General features: G+C 39.4%; 2 protein-coding genes across 3 annotated transcripts; both read left to right on the top strand.

Annotated features, from left to right (window-relative positions):
- Positions 1-36: 36 nt before the first annotated feature.
- On the top strand, positions 37-7,869 carry LOC138214853 (hepatoma-derived growth factor-like). Its single transcript, XM_069176686.1, has 6 exons — positions 37-473; positions 2,665-2,741; positions 3,400-3,538; positions 4,145-4,303; positions 4,406-4,594; positions 6,046-7,869. Exons 1-6 carry the CDS (start codon positions 387-389, stop codon positions 6,064-6,066), a joined length of 672 nt encoding a protein of 223 aa, XP_069032787.1. The 5' UTR covers positions 37-386; the 3' UTR covers positions 6,067-7,869.
- Positions 7,870-9,010: 1,141 nt separating this feature from the next.
- Positions 9,011-14,491, top strand: mrpl24 (mitochondrial ribosomal protein L24). Of its 2 annotated transcripts, XM_069176687.1 has the most exons (6): positions 9,011-9,081; positions 9,333-9,529; positions 10,376-10,471; positions 10,925-11,028; positions 11,522-11,652; positions 12,016-14,491. In XM_069176687.1, the coding sequence occupies exons 2-6, from the start codon at positions 9,347-9,349 to the stop codon at positions 12,150-12,152; spliced, it is 651 nt and encodes a 216-aa protein (XP_069032788.1). In that variant the 5' UTR covers positions 9,011-9,081; positions 9,333-9,346; the 3' UTR covers positions 12,153-14,491. The 2 variants fall into 2 exon arrangements, with proteins under 2 accessions (XP_069032788.1, XP_069032789.1); XM_069176688.1 differs by lacking the exon at positions 9,011-9,081 and having other exon boundaries at positions 9,151-9,529.
- The last annotated feature ends 2,179 nt before the right edge of the window (positions 14,492-16,670 follow it).

Genomic DNA, 16,670 nt, shown 5'->3' with positions numbered 1-16,670 from the left:
GGGGCGCGTCTGCAAAGAGGGAAGCGGGTTTCAATTTCAAACCCAAATAATCCGAGGGACGAGCCAGTTGACTGTGGGACAACGTTTATGCCGATTAGCGCATTTTACCGCGTGTATCCGGGGAGAGAGATTGAACCGTGTAAATATTCTTGTTGAAAGTGCGCGGAACTGAATCCGCAGGAGAGGAGAGGAGGAAAGGAGAAAAAAAAAAAAAAAAAAAAAAAAAAAGTCGCCCGCCGCGTCTTCGCTCCAGTTTTGGATGAGAAACCGACACTCGGGCTTGTTTGCTGCAGGTTTGTGACCGCGACGGAGACCGGAGCAAGCGCGGCGTGACGGTGCTTTAATTACACACATCTGACAATAAACCAGCCGTTTCTGCCGGAGACATGCCGCGGTCCAACAGGCAAAAGGAGTACAAACCTGGAGATCTGGTGTTTGCCAAAATGAAGGGGTATCCACACTGGCCTGCGAGGGTAAGCGCCCGTCGGTGGGGGGGAGAGTGGGGGAGAGAGAGATCTTGTTTCTATCTTCATGTTTTGGTGTTCATGTCCGCCCGGCTGCCTTCCTTCCCTCCCTGCCTTCCCTCCCTGCCCGCCTCCCCCTGCTCGGTTTACCTGCGAGGCCTAACGGCAAGTTAGCCACCATGAGTTAGCGTTAGCTGTGTCGTGTTAGCCAGCGTCACCCGTTTCACGCACCACGCAGCTGCTGCCATTCGCACATTTTCTTCCAGGTTGACTCGTCGTGTCGGAGACTCGTCGTCGCTCCGCTCCGGCGGACTCAAAACACCGAAAGCTGCCTGCGAGCGTCTCTTTTTTTTTTTTTTTTTTTTTTTGCCAACAAATGCTGCTTTTTTTTTCTCTCGTGCCGCTTTTCGGGAGAAAGGGGGGGAGGGGGAGGGGGGGGCCGTTAGGTTAACTTAAAGCTTCTTCTTTTTTTTTTTTTTCGTAACCGTTAAAAATCGGTAAGAAAACGTTGGCTCACACAATGAACGGTGATGTCAACGTTAACGGTTAACGGACCGGTTGGAGTTGACCGACCCACGCGGTTTTAATAAGTTTTGTTGTTTTTCCCCTTTTGAACCGTTTGGATTACAGACCGACGGCCGCTGGTGGAGCCCGCACACTTTTTTTTTTTATTATAACACTTTGGAAAACACGCCCGCTCCCGCACTTGTTGCGAGACGATGAAATTGAATTTGCTCCGGGCTAATAAAAAAACAAAAAAAAAACAAAAACAGTAATGTCTACCGGCTCCGTAAACACACCTGTCAAGTGTTTCCTAATAATTCAGCAGCAGGAAATGTGGACTTTTAAGCTCTCTTTTTATTTTATTTGTTTTTATTCTATCTTCTTTTTTTTGTATTTTTTTTTTTTTTTTTGTCACTTCATGCTCGTATACATAAAATAAGGAATTGGAAATCAGGCAGTGCTTTGTAGAAAAGTGCGCGACCAAAAAATAACACCACATCTGGCTTGCACAGTTGGAACAGGAACAACTGGATCGCGGGTTCAGCTTTGATGTTAACAACCGTTCATTACAACTGAATGAACAACTTCCACCCACCTCTTGTTGTTTTTTTTATTGGACACGTCTGAATTCAAACACCTACGAATCTGCACTTTCGCCCTCTGCAGTGACATTAGTGTCGGTATATTGATCTGCGCCTGTTCCCTCCTTTTTCAGTCTTATCAGCTTGGCCTCATGTCAACAGGCCACAGGCCCCCGGCCCCGCCTGTCCCGACACCGGTCCTATCTGGGAATGCCAAAAGGCCCATCTGGCAGAGGCTATAACGGACGCCATGCCTGCCCATCAAAAACAGCGCTTTCGTGTGCCGCGGTGTCTCGCTCTTTTCTTTTTGAATATTGGCAGAGTAGTGGGGTCCAAACAGAGCACTGCGAGGGTGTTTAAACAGTGACCCCCTGCTCCCATCGGCCTCGTTGGGAGTTTAAAGTTAGAGGGAATTACGCTGCAGCTGGTTGCACTACATCAAACATCTCAAAAACCATTTTAATTAGCTGTGGAGAGTACTCCCATTGTGTTGCGTAACTGTCCAGTCCCATTAACTGAAAGTAAACTTAAGACCCTCACTGTTAAAACTGTTCACTCATTGGTCGATTTACAGAAAATTAATGAACCGCAGTTTTGATAATCAGGTAAATGTCATTTATCAAAGAGAAACGCAAAATATGTTCTACTTATATCTGCTTAAATGCAAAGATTTGCTGCTCTTCTCAAGTTATCAAATTGTAAACCTTTTTTTTTTTTTTTTCTTCTTCAACTTTACAATGTTATCTTGAGCTTTCACACCTCGTGATGAGCTTGTCATCATTATTTTCACATACTTTCACAATGATTCATAGAAGCTATGATTATAAGAAAAGAAGTCATTAAAAAGATGAATCAACAATGAAAATAATCCATCCAGTCTGGACTGTCTGATGTGTCAGTTAACACTTTCAGGAAAAAAAAAAATGGCTTAAACCTTTGCAGTTATTAGTCAGCTGTGAATAGGTTTTTAATTTTTTTTATTTACTTTGTGGTTCTGTATTTGTCAGGGACATCCACGTCAGAATCTACTTTTGACTTACTGTTTTACATTTGACCGATTTTTTTGTAATTAATAAACATCCTTTGTTTTAAGAAGCTGTCTTCTTAATTCACAGATTGACGAGTTACCCGAAGGAGCAGTGAAGTCGCCCTCAAACAAGTACCAAGTGTTCTTTTTTGGGACACATGAAACGTGAGTAATATGTGCTCATGTGTTATTCCACATGCAATAAGATTACAGAAACATGAAGCATTCAACGAAGCTAAAAAAAAAAAAAACAACAACAATGTTTTACTATCTGGGAAATGCCAGTCACTGATGTGAGTTATACATTTCTAGGAAGAAAGTTATTTAATTGCAGCTTGTACTTTCTTTGAAGTATTTATTTATTTGTTAAGACAAAGTGATGTGCAAATCTAGATAAATATAAATTGGCAACTGCTGGTCACTGTTATTTAATTGCAAATATGTTAACCAAAGAATTATTTATAATAACTTTGGTTACTCCGTGACCTATCTTAGGCACTCTTGAATCTAACCTTTGTCCAAGACAAGTTATCTTAGTGATCTCTGGACAGATTATCATGAAATTGTACATTTTCAGAGTGAATACTTACTGTCTCGAAATGAAACATGATGTTGTTGATGTTCTGGGTGACCTCTTGATTTCTCTGTGGACTTTTTTTTAAATGTTGTAACTTCACTTATTGTAACAAATGATGAACCATTTCATCCCTAAACTTCATCGTGACTTAAGTGTAAAGCGTGCTCATTTATCTCGGTGTGAGAACAGACATATTTGGATGTACATTTACCGAAAAAGCACGAGGTAATGTTTCGACCTCTGTAGGGCATTCCTGGGGGCCAAGGATTTGTTCCCGTATGATGAATGCAAGGAGAAGTTTGGAAAAGCAAACAAAAGGAAAGGCTTTGCTGAGGGACTCTGGGAGATCGAGAACAACCCCACCGTCACACATGAAGGCTACGAGGTGGGTAGATGTCTACGTCTAGATTGAGATCTACTGCGAGTACATATACTTTCACCCAGACAGACCAATGAGGTGATATGTCACCTCATTGGTCTGTCTGGGTCAGATTAAAGATGGTATTTTTAGTGTTGCCTTGTTTGGAAGGAGATGACTTCAAAGTGTTAGCACAAAGCTGCTAACAAAGGCAAGAAAGTAATGATAATGCAACAGACTCGTGATGCATTTAGGGTGTGAGGAAAGGTGCCCAAAAGGTTTTGCTTGTGCAGGTAAACTGTGTAGTTTTTGACCTCCTGTGGGGATTCTTTATGTGTGGGTGCCTTGTGCACATGGATGAAGATGCAAATTTTTTTTGATTTTTGATTTTGATTTTATTCACTTTATTAATCCCCGAGGGGAAATTTCTTGCATGATATATGATATGATATTTTTGATTTTGATTTTATTCACTTTATTAATCCCCGAGGGGAAATTTCTTGCATGATGCATGATATACGCAGTCCTGCCGATGTTTTCACACAATTCAACTAATTGACAGCTCTAGAATGAAGTCGATTTTTTTGTTTTTGTTTGCTTGTCTTTCACCGATATGTAAATCTCTGCCTTTAGTCATCGAAGAAGGACAACGCGTCAGAAGGAGCAGGCGATACAGGCAGTTCAGAAAAGGCAGATGCTGAAGGCAGCAGCGACGAGGACGAAGGGGCTCTGGTCATCGACGAGAAAAATGAGAGGGGAGGAAATAAACGAAAAGCGGAGGAGTCCACAGAGGTGAGTTCCAACCTGTCAGTCAGTCAGTCCACGTAGAGCGCTTCGTGGTCAGTTCATCGTGACGCTAACTGGTCCTCCGACACTTGGTCCAACCTTTTACAGGCATCTCCCAAGCGGCCAAAGGACAAAGAGACGGAAGGTGATTCTAAAGGAGACAGCAACAAGTCTAAGACAGAGGCCAAGCTCAACGATGTGGCTGGACCCAAGGCAACAGCTCCTTCCTCACTGAGCGAGTCAAAACCAGAGGCCCAGGAAAATGCTCCAGCAGGGGGCCAGCTAACAGCAGATAAGGTCAGACAGTGATTACTAATGTTGGTTACCTGGGACACATCAAATGATTAGGACTCAGTTTGGGTGTTAAAAGACCACGATGGTGTTTTTTTTCTTTTTCTCTTACTTTTTTTCCCCCTCATTTACTTCCAAGCAGCCACTGTTTGCCGTTCATCCCAGTAAAGTATTATATTTCTCAGTGAACATTTAATTTTCTTTAGTTGTATTTATGTCCTTGTGTGAAGTTCTGACATTTAAGTGGTGAGTCTAGAAAAACTTTACTATTTATTGGGCTAATTAGGTGACTGTGATTTTAGGACAATGTTTTTTTTAGAAGAATACTTTGAAATCCTTTGAAAGAGGAAAAACTTCATAAATGGACAAGCTCACTTTTTCAAACATGATTTCCAGGAATGAAACTTGTTAATTGTTACTGTTGTATATTTGAGTCAGAATGGTACTTTTATCTTCTAATTGTTGAGAAATGAGAACCAGAAGTAAAAAATGATAAACATTATCATGGACACAGATGTTTTATTTAGTTTTGACAATTGCGATAAATATATGTAATGGAGGCAGCATATTTTCCAGTGTATTGTCCACACTGACATCAGTGCACTGTAATGGTAAACTTCACTGTGACTTTGATAGTAATAAAAAAAAAACTATATAAACAACTAACACAAATAGAAGAATTTTTAATTTATCCCAAGCTTCTTTTTCTGAAATGTTCTGTAAAAAAAAAAAGATTTATATTGGCCAGCACATATGTCAACACCGATCTATCTATGATAGGTCTATAAACTGTTCGGACCCAAATTTAAACCTATAGTGCGGGGGTTTTACATATACATGAATGTATTCAAGCCCTTGACAAATAGGTTTTCACAATGCCAATAAAAGCATTTGGCTTTCCTAGACTTTCCAAATGTTCATGTGGTGGTGGTGGGGATGGGGGGGGGGATTGGCACTCAAAACAATTTATCCAATGTTTTAAATTGCCATATTCGCAAGAGTATCTATGGAGCAAGCAAAGGAGGAACCAACGACGAGCAAGCATCAACAATGTTTTTGTAATCTCTTGCCATTGGCAAAAGGGGGAGATAAAAGCGCCGTACCGCCGGTTACATTTTGGCCATTTCTTGCTTTAAAAAGCGCCGTGTTTGACAGCCGATGCTCTGCAGGTGGATGTGAAAACTGCAGACAAACCGCCAAACACACCAACACTTAAAACAAAAACATGACGTTCACTGCACAGAGAACAGTGGATGCACGGAAGTTATAACAAGCCATGGTTTAAAAAAAAATTAAAAATAAAATAAATGGGTGGCAGTAATGTTAAATGGACATATTTTACAGCAATGCAAAAATAAATTGTGAGAGTTGTATGTATGTTTTTTGTAGTGTCTAAAAGAGAAAGAGAAAATTGATTAAATATTTCCTCTAATTGCTTCTCCGTGTTCTCTCTGCAGCCTGTGACAGACAGTGCTTAACGTCAACTCACAGAAGAAAACCAACAACCTTTGACGCTTCTCTCTGGAATTTAAGCATCACCATGATTACCTGCAGGATGCCACATTTCAGCCATTAATAAGAGAATTTGTATTGAGAGACAAACAAGTCCTCATTTGCTATTTTTGGGATATCATATATCCCAGAAACAAAAAGTTTGCTAATCTGATTTCAAACAATTGAAGCGAGCATTTTAGGGCTCATTTATAAATGAGATTTTGGTGTGTATATATTTTTTATTTCTAAGTGCAATTACATAAGTACAAAGACTGAATGCTAGGTGTCAAAACATTTTTCAGTTGAGAGGGAATAAACACTGAATTTAAATAAATGTAAAAAAAAAAAAAGTTAAATCACAAAAACATAAATAGTTGACATACTCCCATTTGTTGGTTTTAAAACATAGATATTGTACAGAAAAAGAAAAAATTTTCACCAACGCTTTCAGACTTAGTTCAAAGATTAACTGGTTTTCTTCCATTTGTATCACCTAGTTTCTCAGCCTAATTCAAGTCATTTATTCAGTCATTGGATACATGATGAGTTGCACTTCGAGATGGTTTTTTTTTTTCCTGCCCCATCAATTGTTGTCTCGTTCGCTCTGTGACATTTTTATGCAACACTGGTTTTGTTGCTTTGGTGTGTATTGCTTCATGCAGGTGACCAAATTATGTGGTTAACTTCACAGGATCCCACATGTGGACTACTTGGCTTTTGAACATATTGAATATGTAAAACCCCATTTGAGAAGAACTGTTTTAGGATTCACACTGTTACTTTGCAGTTACTCCGAGAAGAAACCGCTCTCTAACTCTATTTAGCTGATGATGTGCATCGTTGAAAGCAGAAAGACATTCCTGAATGTTGTTGTGTCTGAGCTCGAGTCGGGGAAGAGCACTCGTAACTGCTGTGGGGGGGAAGTAAGTCATTGCTACCTTTTATCTGAAGAAATTATCTGACAAATTCTTTCAAAAGTAACTCTTACTTTCGTGTTATTATAAATTTCTATTTAGCTCAGCAGTGCCACCGCTGCTTAAAAACTGGAGATGTGATTGTCAAGAACACTTGATTGCATTCAGTAATTGATCGTACCAAATATGTTTCTTTCTTGGCTCTGATCTGCACAAAGTGGGATTTTTTTTTTTTTTGGAGAAACTAAACAGAAAGAATATGTGCAGGGAACCATCTGACTTTTTCTTTTCCCATCCTCTTAACTGGAATATGAGTCTGTTTTACTTCAGTGGTCTTATTATTTTGGTTGTGAAACAAAGTTGTGATGTTTTAATGTTTCATTCAATCATTTGTTGAGACAACATGGTCAAAAATATGGTGTTATTTTCCACCGTAGATCATTTTGGTGCAAATTGAATTGAAAGGTTCAAGCTTTTCCATCATGTTACTTGGATGTCAATGTCATTGCTTCAGTGTTCTTTCGTGTATTTGGAAACATCAGCCTGCAGTTGATCAAGTTGTGAATTTAAGGGAAAACACAGCTTTTCAAAAATAATTCTGAATGTTGTGTCTCAGACGGCCACATTTCCTTCACCACACCGCTGATTTCAGATTATATAATGGTCAAAGCTCAAAGCGCCACTTCAGATCTGGAGCTAAATCCAAGCGTTTAATTTGTTAATAAAGTGTACTTTTTGGTTCAGCTTTCTCTGTTACTTTTGAAAGCTGCCATTCATCTTAATCTGCCGCTTAGTTTACTATTGTAGTTGCCAGTCCATTTAATAAACATGTTGATTACAAAAAAAAAACCACATTTGTTTCTGTCATGTTTGGATCCAACAAACCCTGCTTGTTTAATATAGATTAAACATTTTGTACTTTTGGAAAGAATCTAAAAGAGTCAGATCAAAATAACTGTTTTTGATTTTACCAACTACATTGTTTGAAATCACTTTTTTTTTTCTTTTTTTTTTTCTTAAATCAGTATCATGAGTTGTAAATTACCTCCTAAACCAAGTACCTCCCTGATGCAAATGTATGACACTAACAATGGAACCTTTTTGTGTGTCTGTGTGCAGTTGTCACAAATAATTTGCTCCCCAGAGAGCCTTACAGCACAGTTTGGCCCCAAAGGCTGCCATAGCTGAACTAGATTTGGTGTTATGCAACACGTCCTGACAGCATTGAATTTGTCATGAGGTTAGGTTGAGTTTGAGTTCTTTAATCATAGTGTTTGTGCATATACACAATGTTATTCATGAGTTGCTGAATGGAAAATTGTTGTTCCATTTTGTTTTTGATATTGATTTTGAAATGATCTGTGTGGGTGCTGGTGCATCTGTTTCCAGTGGTGGAAGAAGTATTCAGATCCTTTACTTAAGTAAAAGTACCAATACAGCAATGAAAACATACTCTATTAAGAGTAAATGTCCTGCATTAAAAATCCTACTTTAGTTTTTAAGTTATAGCAGCAAAATAAATGTAAAATATTAAAGAGAAATGATTGGTTTTGTACCTCCCGATTGATGTAGTATTATATGACATCGTTAGATTATTAATACTGAAGCATCAGTGTGTAAGCATCATGTTACTGTTGTAGCTGCTGAAATTAGAGCTACTTTGAACTACTTTGTTTACAGTTTAATATATATAGCGACAGCAGAAAAACCTAAAGGGTTTTCCAATCCAAAAATGATTTTCCTCTAGCAGTGATCTTATTTTCTGAGCAGTTTATTTCAGATAAGTAAAACATTGTAATTTTTTCTTCTGTGAATTGTAAACCTCCCAGTAATCCTTTATGGTTTGAATACACTGATGTACACAGCTACAGTAGTGTGAAGGTCATTTTTCCCTCAGCGGCCTGCATCACGCCCACAAATCAAACCCGTCATCGCTGTTGCCTACAAACTACATTTTCCCAGTGCGCATGCGTGAAGACAGCTCTGACCCTCCTATCCAGCAGGTGGCGCTGCGGGCGGATTTCTTTCTTTTTTTTAGCGTGAGTGTCGAGCCTTGCTGCATGTGACATTGACACCAACAAGGGGGTAAGCTCTTTCTGCATGTCCATGACTCCGTTTTCTTTTTATTCCAACATTTTGACTTGTTGGCTGTATTGAAAACATAAATATCAGTCTCATTTGAGTTTTGTGTATTTGAGAAAACAATGGCGACTGATCAGCCACTCTGAGCTAACGTTAAAGATAGCGTCTCCGGAAGCTAACGTTAGCTTCGCTTGGTGTTGCTATTGTGACCTGGCGGTGTTGACGGAAAACGTGCTTTTTTTTTATTTGATGAGGTCCCTGCAGCACAATGAGGCTGACCGTTCTTCTGTCGATGGCGGCCAGGGTCGTCGTGCCCAAAGATTACCGTTACGGCACCAACAGACCGTGGACGGCGGCTGCAAAGAGGCTGAATCCTCCGGGGAAGAAGAGGAGGAAGGTGTTTGTGGAGCCGCTGGAGCCACAGGACTGGTCGGTGCTCCGAGGGGACACGGTGAGAAACACTCAGGACTTGCAAGCAAACCTGAAATGATACGAGTACATTTTTCTGTCAGAGCTATAAGTGATTTCTTATACCCGGAGTCCCCTCCCCCCCGCCCCACCGTATTAGTAACGATTAAATATTCAAGGTATATAGATGTTTAAGTGCAACTGTGTTGGTTTTTTTTCAGCAGGTCAGAAGTTTTGCTTTTAAGTCTAAAAAGGTCTTAAATAAGTAAAGTCTCAGAGCAATCAAGCAAAAGTTAGTCTTTACTTGTTATTCTTTATTTCTTCCACAAAGATGTCACTACTCTTCCTGGGGTTCACACAAAAACAACAAAACATCACACAGCATCAATAGAACAGAGAAGAATAGACTATTAATGAAAACATAACTACAATGATATCTTTCCATTATCTATGCCCGCTTTGTACTGAACAGGGTCAAGTCCCAGCTGACTTTAGGTGAAGCCACAGTACGCCCTGGACACAGGATGCCAGTCCCTCAGAAAGACTGACAACCATTTAATTATGAATGTTATCTTCCATTTCTGCCAAAAGAACCCCTAAAACCTACACACTTAAAATGCTGATCCAACTTTAAGAGGACATACAGCTGATGCTTGTAATATTCTGGCTTGAATTATTTTTGTGTTTCGAAAACTAAGCTCGTGTCATGAAAAGTAAGATCCATTTGCTGTAACTAATGCATGAGGACTACTGAGAGCGAATCTGCCGGTTGCAACTGTGAAACTCAATTTTTTTTTTGGGGTCAATCTCAGTTTAATAATGTAATGAAAGTGCATCAATTAATTTTGTTTGCATAGAAATCAGTATTGGCTTTTCATCTGTTTCTCAGGTCGAGATTCTTGCTGGGAAAGACAAAGGGAAGCAGGGAAAAGTGATCCAAGTCTTCAGACACAGAAACTGGGTCATCCTGGAGGGACTGAACATAGTAAGGAAACTGCACCGACATGTTCAATTTTATAGAACATTTAGTTTCATATCTTCTTTGAATTATTCTGATTCTGTAATTTTTTTTGATTGCTGTCTTGCTATCCAACAGGAAGATTATAATGACTTGTTTTGGCTGTATAAGTGCATGAATTGATTGCATCAAAGTCTGCATGATGTTGCTGCTGAGAAGATGAAAAGCTATCTGTTCTCTGATATTTCACTCTCTTCAAAGAGAAGACGTTACCAAACCTATTATTTCACCAGAAGATGAAGGTAACAGTGACGACTTTGCAGTGTTTAAAACGCAATGTATTTATTCTTTCGCACCAGCAGATGGAGGCAGATGTCTGCGATCAGGGTGCAGCGAATACAGAAAGCCATTTGGCCATGATCTGTTTGGCCTTTCTACCTTTTAAGTTGGAGAACTGTGAACTATCGTTTTTCATCTCAGCATCACAGGTATATTGGAAAAACGCTGGATTACCGTGGGACCTACATCGCCAGCGAGGCTCCGATCCTGCTGGGCGACATCGCCCTCATTGACCCCTCAGACAGGTACGGCAAGCTGAACCACAGTCCTGGTTCAAATTGTGGATATGCTTGTACACAACCATGTAAGGACGATAAAATAGGTGCAACGGAGGTTAGCAGTCAAAATGATTGTTTGTCCTTCTTATTAGATGGTCTGAAATTATTGGTAATTTAAACTCTTAAGTAAAAGCTGGAACTCCAGGTGTTCGTACAATAAAACACCAGGTAAAGAACAGCGACAAACCTAAAATAGTAAAGTAAGAGCTCGTCTTTAATGAGTCTGACACATCTTACTTTCCCTAGTGATATTTTGAGGTGTTACATCTGTGTTACGTCTGTATTCTCTGTGCATCTGTAATGTTCACGTGCTGTATTTAATACTTAGCTTTCCTCCACATCATCATTAAAGTAAACAGCAATGTAATGCTAAAGAGTAATTCAGCATTTCCTAAATACGTGCACCAGATCTTTAATATGTTAACAGACCAATTCTGTCGGAATGATCTTAATACTGCAGGAAGCCAACTGAGGTGGAGTGGAAGTTCACAGAGGAGGGCGAGAGGGTTCGAGTGTCAGCCAGGACAGGTCGAATCATCCCAAAACCTGTTGTGGAGCGACGAGATGGCATCGTGCCACAGCAGTGGAAAGGTGAGAGTGTGTGTTTTGATTGGAGGGGTCGTCTTTTCAGTAACCAGTTTATTCCATGTGAAAGTGACAGTCAGCACATTAAAGCCAGCTGTTGTATATTTGTAAACCCTGTGCAGACTTGGATACCAAAAATAGTTTTCTGTGTCATGCTGTTTGATTGTTTTACAGTGGAAATATTTCTATCCAAACTGGAAGACACATGGGAAATGCTCAATTTTGACACTGCTGAACAACCCTCCCATGATGTCATTCCTGTTGCTTGCATTGTGTATAAATTTAAGTTGTTATGCTAAAAGCTTAATATTTTTTATATGTTTATACTGTTAAAAATGTCTCATTTGTTTTTGCCCTTTGCCTTTACAGATGGGCCTAAAGATACCAGCCCCGAAGACACTCTAGAAAAGACGTACGCACCATCTCTGAAAACCCTGGAAGAGGAAGTCATGGAGAAACTGGGTATCAAGGAGAACAGGCGGCACCAAAGGTCCTACTGGTACTGACCAGGCAAATCAGAGACATTAAGGCTCCTTATTGTGCTGTCCAGTTTTCACAGGGACTCTGAACAGACCTTGTTCTGGAGGGAGTCAAGCTGAAGGGCAACTCGCAAAAAGACTGAGAGGATGCCAAGAGGAAGGTGTATAGACTTTAAAATACTGTAGCGACAAACAAATTATTAAAGACATTAAAGAAACAGTATGAGAAGGTGAAATCAGACTGATCATTCTCGCCTCTTTCAGCTCATCGCTTTGTTGTTATTAAAAAAATAGACGTAGCCTCCATGACATCACACAATTTTGTGAAGAGGAGTTTTGAAGCAGTTTTTCGCCAACTCGGCAGTGGTTGACTCTGCCTTCCAAAAATGGGCAAAGAGGTTGTGTGTGGGGGGAGCTGGCCGAATGAAGCCTGGTTGCTGCAACCAGCGCAGAGGAGCGTCTCTGTCTGTATGGTTCTGGCTGAGTCTGTGGTTGAAACTTTACTGTGATGGCACCCGCCTGTCACTCAAGGCTGCCCTGCCCTTATTTATGCCCAATTTAAATGAATGAGTTGTTAAAAAATGTCATCCCCCACATCATTTTCATGTATGGGCAAAAAATAGCTACAGAGACCAAAAGTGTGTTTTGCTATCGAATGTAAACCTGTTTATTTCTGCTGTAAAGTTAGTTGTGTTTTTTTTTTTTGTGAGGATTGACTCGCTTTTACAGCCAGCCTCTTGGCACCTCTGCGTTGGCTTCATTTTTCAGCCCCGGAGGTCGACGCTTGGTTAAACTGAAATGTTTTGACAGTCACTGCATGCTCTCATCAAACTCATTTTCATTAAAAGTCTGTGATGAAATAAGAGACTACCTGTTGGAACATAATCTAGCATTAAGCAGCTAAACAGACAGATATTTCCTTCAGGACTTAATGGAGACCAAAACAGTAAAAAACTAAAGTAAAACACTGGACTTGCACTGTCCTGGATTCGACTCAACTGTGTCTACTGGATGTTTAAACGTAACTGTTTACTAACTTGTTCACCATATCAACATCAGATGTTGGTGTTGTTCACAACTCGTTGCCCTCAATTGCCAAAGAATAAGACAATGCATGTTTAAGTTTTTGAAAGTTAGTTTGGATTTGATATGTCAACATCAAGATACAGTAATTTGGGAAGAGAAAATGAAAATTTTCTCCCATACCATGCGAATATTCACTTTACAGGAGTAAAACATGAAAGGTTTTAGAAACTTGCAGCATTTGAACTGAGATGACAATGTTGAGTAAGCCAATACCAGTGGTTCGCACAAAGCTTCATATACACAGTCTGTATAACTGGAAAAGTAACATTATTCTTGGTGTTGGCAGGATTAAAAATGGTAATGGTTGCTGCCTTGTTGGATCATTCATAAGGCTGAAAGTAGTCATATTATTTTACAAAAGCCCAGACATGCAGCTCTCCAAAAGTAAAAACCTTTAGACAAATGAGTCGGTCTTTCCAACGTGTCTGGGAAACTGTGGAGACAGAACTGGCTCGGGAGGAGACGACACAGACCGGTTACTTTCAGTCCTCACTGACCTCATTTGACTTTTGGCACTGTGTGTTTTACCTGTGTTGTGTAACAGTTTTTCAGATTTCAAGTTTGATATCATTTATTAATTTTATGAGCCGCTATAGAAAATAACACGGGTATAAAAAAGATTTGAAAAAAAAAGAAGGAAATATCACTTTAAATTGAGTAGTTTGTTCCCTTACAGCATGACTGTGAATATTACTGTATATTTTACCCTCTTTTCATGCTAAGTACAGTGGTTAATTTGTCAATTTCTTCACGACAGTTAGACTTGCTTTCATTTTGTTTAAGTTCCTGTATAATTCCCATATAGTCAACCTATAAAGCCATTAACATTCCCCAAAATTAACCCCATAGCGCCCCAAGCAGGCATGTCGTTTTCTGAACATCTTATTCTAAACCCATGCCACTCCCCCATAGACGATTACAAGTAAATGTTAAGGGTGAAAATAAGATGAAAGGTAAGAATATTCAAAGGTAAACTGTATTTAAAATGTGGAAAAGCATTTAAAAAGATGCAATTGTTTCTCTGGGGACATAAAACTGATTTGAATTTGATAAGAATGAATTCATATGATACTTAGAAAGAAGTTTTCATCCTTACTATTCCTACAGACTTAATATCAGTACGGCATGTCCTTCATGTGCACGGGTTCCAGTGTTGGCTGGCTCACCGTCACAGGGTTTACTGAGACGCTTTAATGGTCCAGAGCCATCATTAAATATTATGGCTTTCACTTGTGTTTTAGTATAAAGGCCTATTGAAATATTAAAGGACATTTTTGGAGCAGCTGCTGAAGGGGGATGGTGCTTTAGTTTTTTTCCCCCACATTTTCCATACTTTTGATCCAACAACGGTGCCACATAATCGGGGTTTAGACAAACCAGTCAGATCCTCTGGTTAGCTGCAGTGGTGTTACGTTGAGATGACATCAGAATAAAAAAGTGTTTTATTAGCTTAGTACCATATTAGATTTTTTTTTTTAAAACACCTGCATGGCTGTGTGGGTTAATGTGAATACAGATAATTGGTCAACATTTAAATTCAGGACTAAATGTTTTCTATATTTGGAGAAGTTTGGCCTCCTGGGGAGAAGTTATAGTCTGTAATTACGCAGATGACTAATTTAGATATAATTTGGAAATATATAATAGAATAATATATAAAAAATAATTTATACAATAACTATGTTAAATAGACTTTAGATAAATAAATGAAATATGATACTGATTCAAAATTATTCTGGAATTTTCAACCAGAGTTGTATCTTGGGAGTGTCATAAAGCATTAAGAACAAAATGTAGGGAGATTGAAATAAACCTAAAAGAAATATATGTTAAAAAAGAACGAGTTAAGAAAATTAGGAAAAGATTTTGTGAAATTTTACAGGCTTTTTTGAGTTACACTTTTGTAGACTGCGTTGAACTGCAGGATTTGGGCTTCTTCTTTATATCTGAGGTTTTCACTATGGTCCTGAATAAATTGTACCTCTTACTTTAAAAATAATGGTTATTCCATAAAAAAACACTTAAAACATCCCATTATAGCTATAAATGTCCAGATTTATCTATAAAGTGCCCAGTCTTATTTGAGCTCATCCTCAGCTCTACATTTATCTGTCATATACGAGGGAGGCGGCCTATAAAGCACATCAAGTCTGTTTTTCCTCGCCGGTTTACCACATGTATAGATTTACTGAAAGTTAACTTGCCAGATCTCCAGCTGGTGAAGCAACTAGCCTCTATGCCAGGAAATGACACAAAAAGAAAACAACCCAAAAAACGATGTGTCACAGATAGAGTAATTGCATCAAAATCTCACAGTGGCTCTCTGGACCCTAATTTCTGGTCAGAGCAGTAACATCATGCAGAAAGCATGGCAAGTCGTCGGTTTGGCCGGTGGAGTCGATGAATGCAGCAGTTTTCCCAGACTCGTTCCTCCTGAACCAGTTTGCCTTTGTCGCTCCTCATCCAAGAGGGAATAAAAGCAGCCAGTCAGCGGAAACAGGGTTTTGAGGTTTTGCTTTTATGGGAGGAAAAATTATTCAAAGGCTGGTCGTCTTTCCTGCCATTGCATGCGTGTTGTGTGGATTTCAGTCTGGAGCTGCAGCCAGGTGAAGTGTAATGTTGGTGAAGTGGAACCTTTTGTATTGCTTCATTTGTCTTCATTTTTTCCATTCACACACAAAAGCACAGATTTACGTGAGTCTCCGCTCGTGCAGGGGAGAATGAGTTAAAGGATTGGCCATCTTGTAACTTCTACTTTGTGGTAATTTGACAGCAATTCTGGTAACCCAGATAAACGAAACCACTGACATGACTCAAGCAGGATTAGGAATACATAAAAATAAACTGCAGGCTGTGCTCTGCATTTCAGCTGAGTCACATTTGCTTCTCAGCCACATGAACTAATGAGTCCCACCTGGTGGCGCAGGCTTCACGTGTCAGAGTCCAACTCACTCGCAGAAGTGTTATTATTTGTTAATCTAACGAATCTGATTACATTAAAAGTCCTTTCAATTGTTTTCAGTAAGTGCTTGTAGTCGCTCGCTGCCTCTCTCCGTAAACGACAGCTCTAAATTCTCCTGTGGATCTAAAGGCACTTTAAACCTAAGTTTGAATGCTGCTCTTGACTCACTTGATGATCTAAGCTCAGCTACAATGTAATGATAGTGTCTAATTATAGGCTGGTTGTTTGAAGGCTGCTGGAAAATGTAACGTTAGCTTGTATGCAGGTCTTGAGGCATGGCTTGCATGCATGTTTGACTATGTTTGGTCTAATTTGGTCGTCTCCCGGTGGATTCTTGTATATGACCTCAATATGTTACAGTTAGGAGCTGAAAAGGACCGTAAAATGCTGTGCTTACCTTTCCTTTTGGAATCATTCACTCTTGATTTACATGTCCTATATTCATGTTAACTAAATTGTTAAAAGAAAACATATCGTTCACATAAAAAAAAAAGTTA

Source organism: Embiotoca jacksoni, unplaced genomic scaffold (assembly GCF_022577435.1).
Source record: "Embiotoca jacksoni isolate LCO1_2020_lvr unplaced genomic scaffold, fEmbJac1.0.p SCAF_7, whole genome shotgun sequence".
NCBI lineage: Eukaryota > Metazoa > Chordata > Actinopteri > Embiotocidae > Embiotoca > Embiotoca jacksoni.
This window is presented reverse-complemented; position numbering and strand designations above follow the sequence as displayed.

Excerpts from the sequence above, each read along its gene's own strand:
- mrpl24 (XM_069176687.1), top strand. The coding sequence starts at position 9,347 with ATGAGGCTGACCGTTCTTCTGTCGATGGCGGCCAGGGTCGTCGTGCCC. Across the intron at positions 9,530-10,375 it reads CGGTGCTCCGAGGGGACACG|GTCGAGATTCTTGCTGGGAA; the intron begins GTGAGAAACACT and ends TCTGTTTCTCAG. Across the intron at positions 10,472-10,924 it reads TCCTGGAGGGACTGAACATA|CATCACAGGTATATTGGAAA; the intron begins GTAAGGAAACTG and ends TTTTCATCTCAG.
- LOC138214853 (XM_069176686.1), top strand. The coding sequence starts at position 387 with ATGCCGCGGTCCAACAGGCAAAAGGAGTACAAACCTGGAGATCTGGTG. Across the intron at positions 474-2,664 it reads ATCCACACTGGCCTGCGAGG|ATTGACGAGTTACCCGAAGG; the intron begins GTAAGCGCCCGT and ends CTTAATTCACAG. Across the intron at positions 2,742-3,399 it reads TTTTTTGGGACACATGAAAC|GGCATTCCTGGGGGCCAAGG; the intron begins GTGAGTAATATG and ends CGACCTCTGTAG.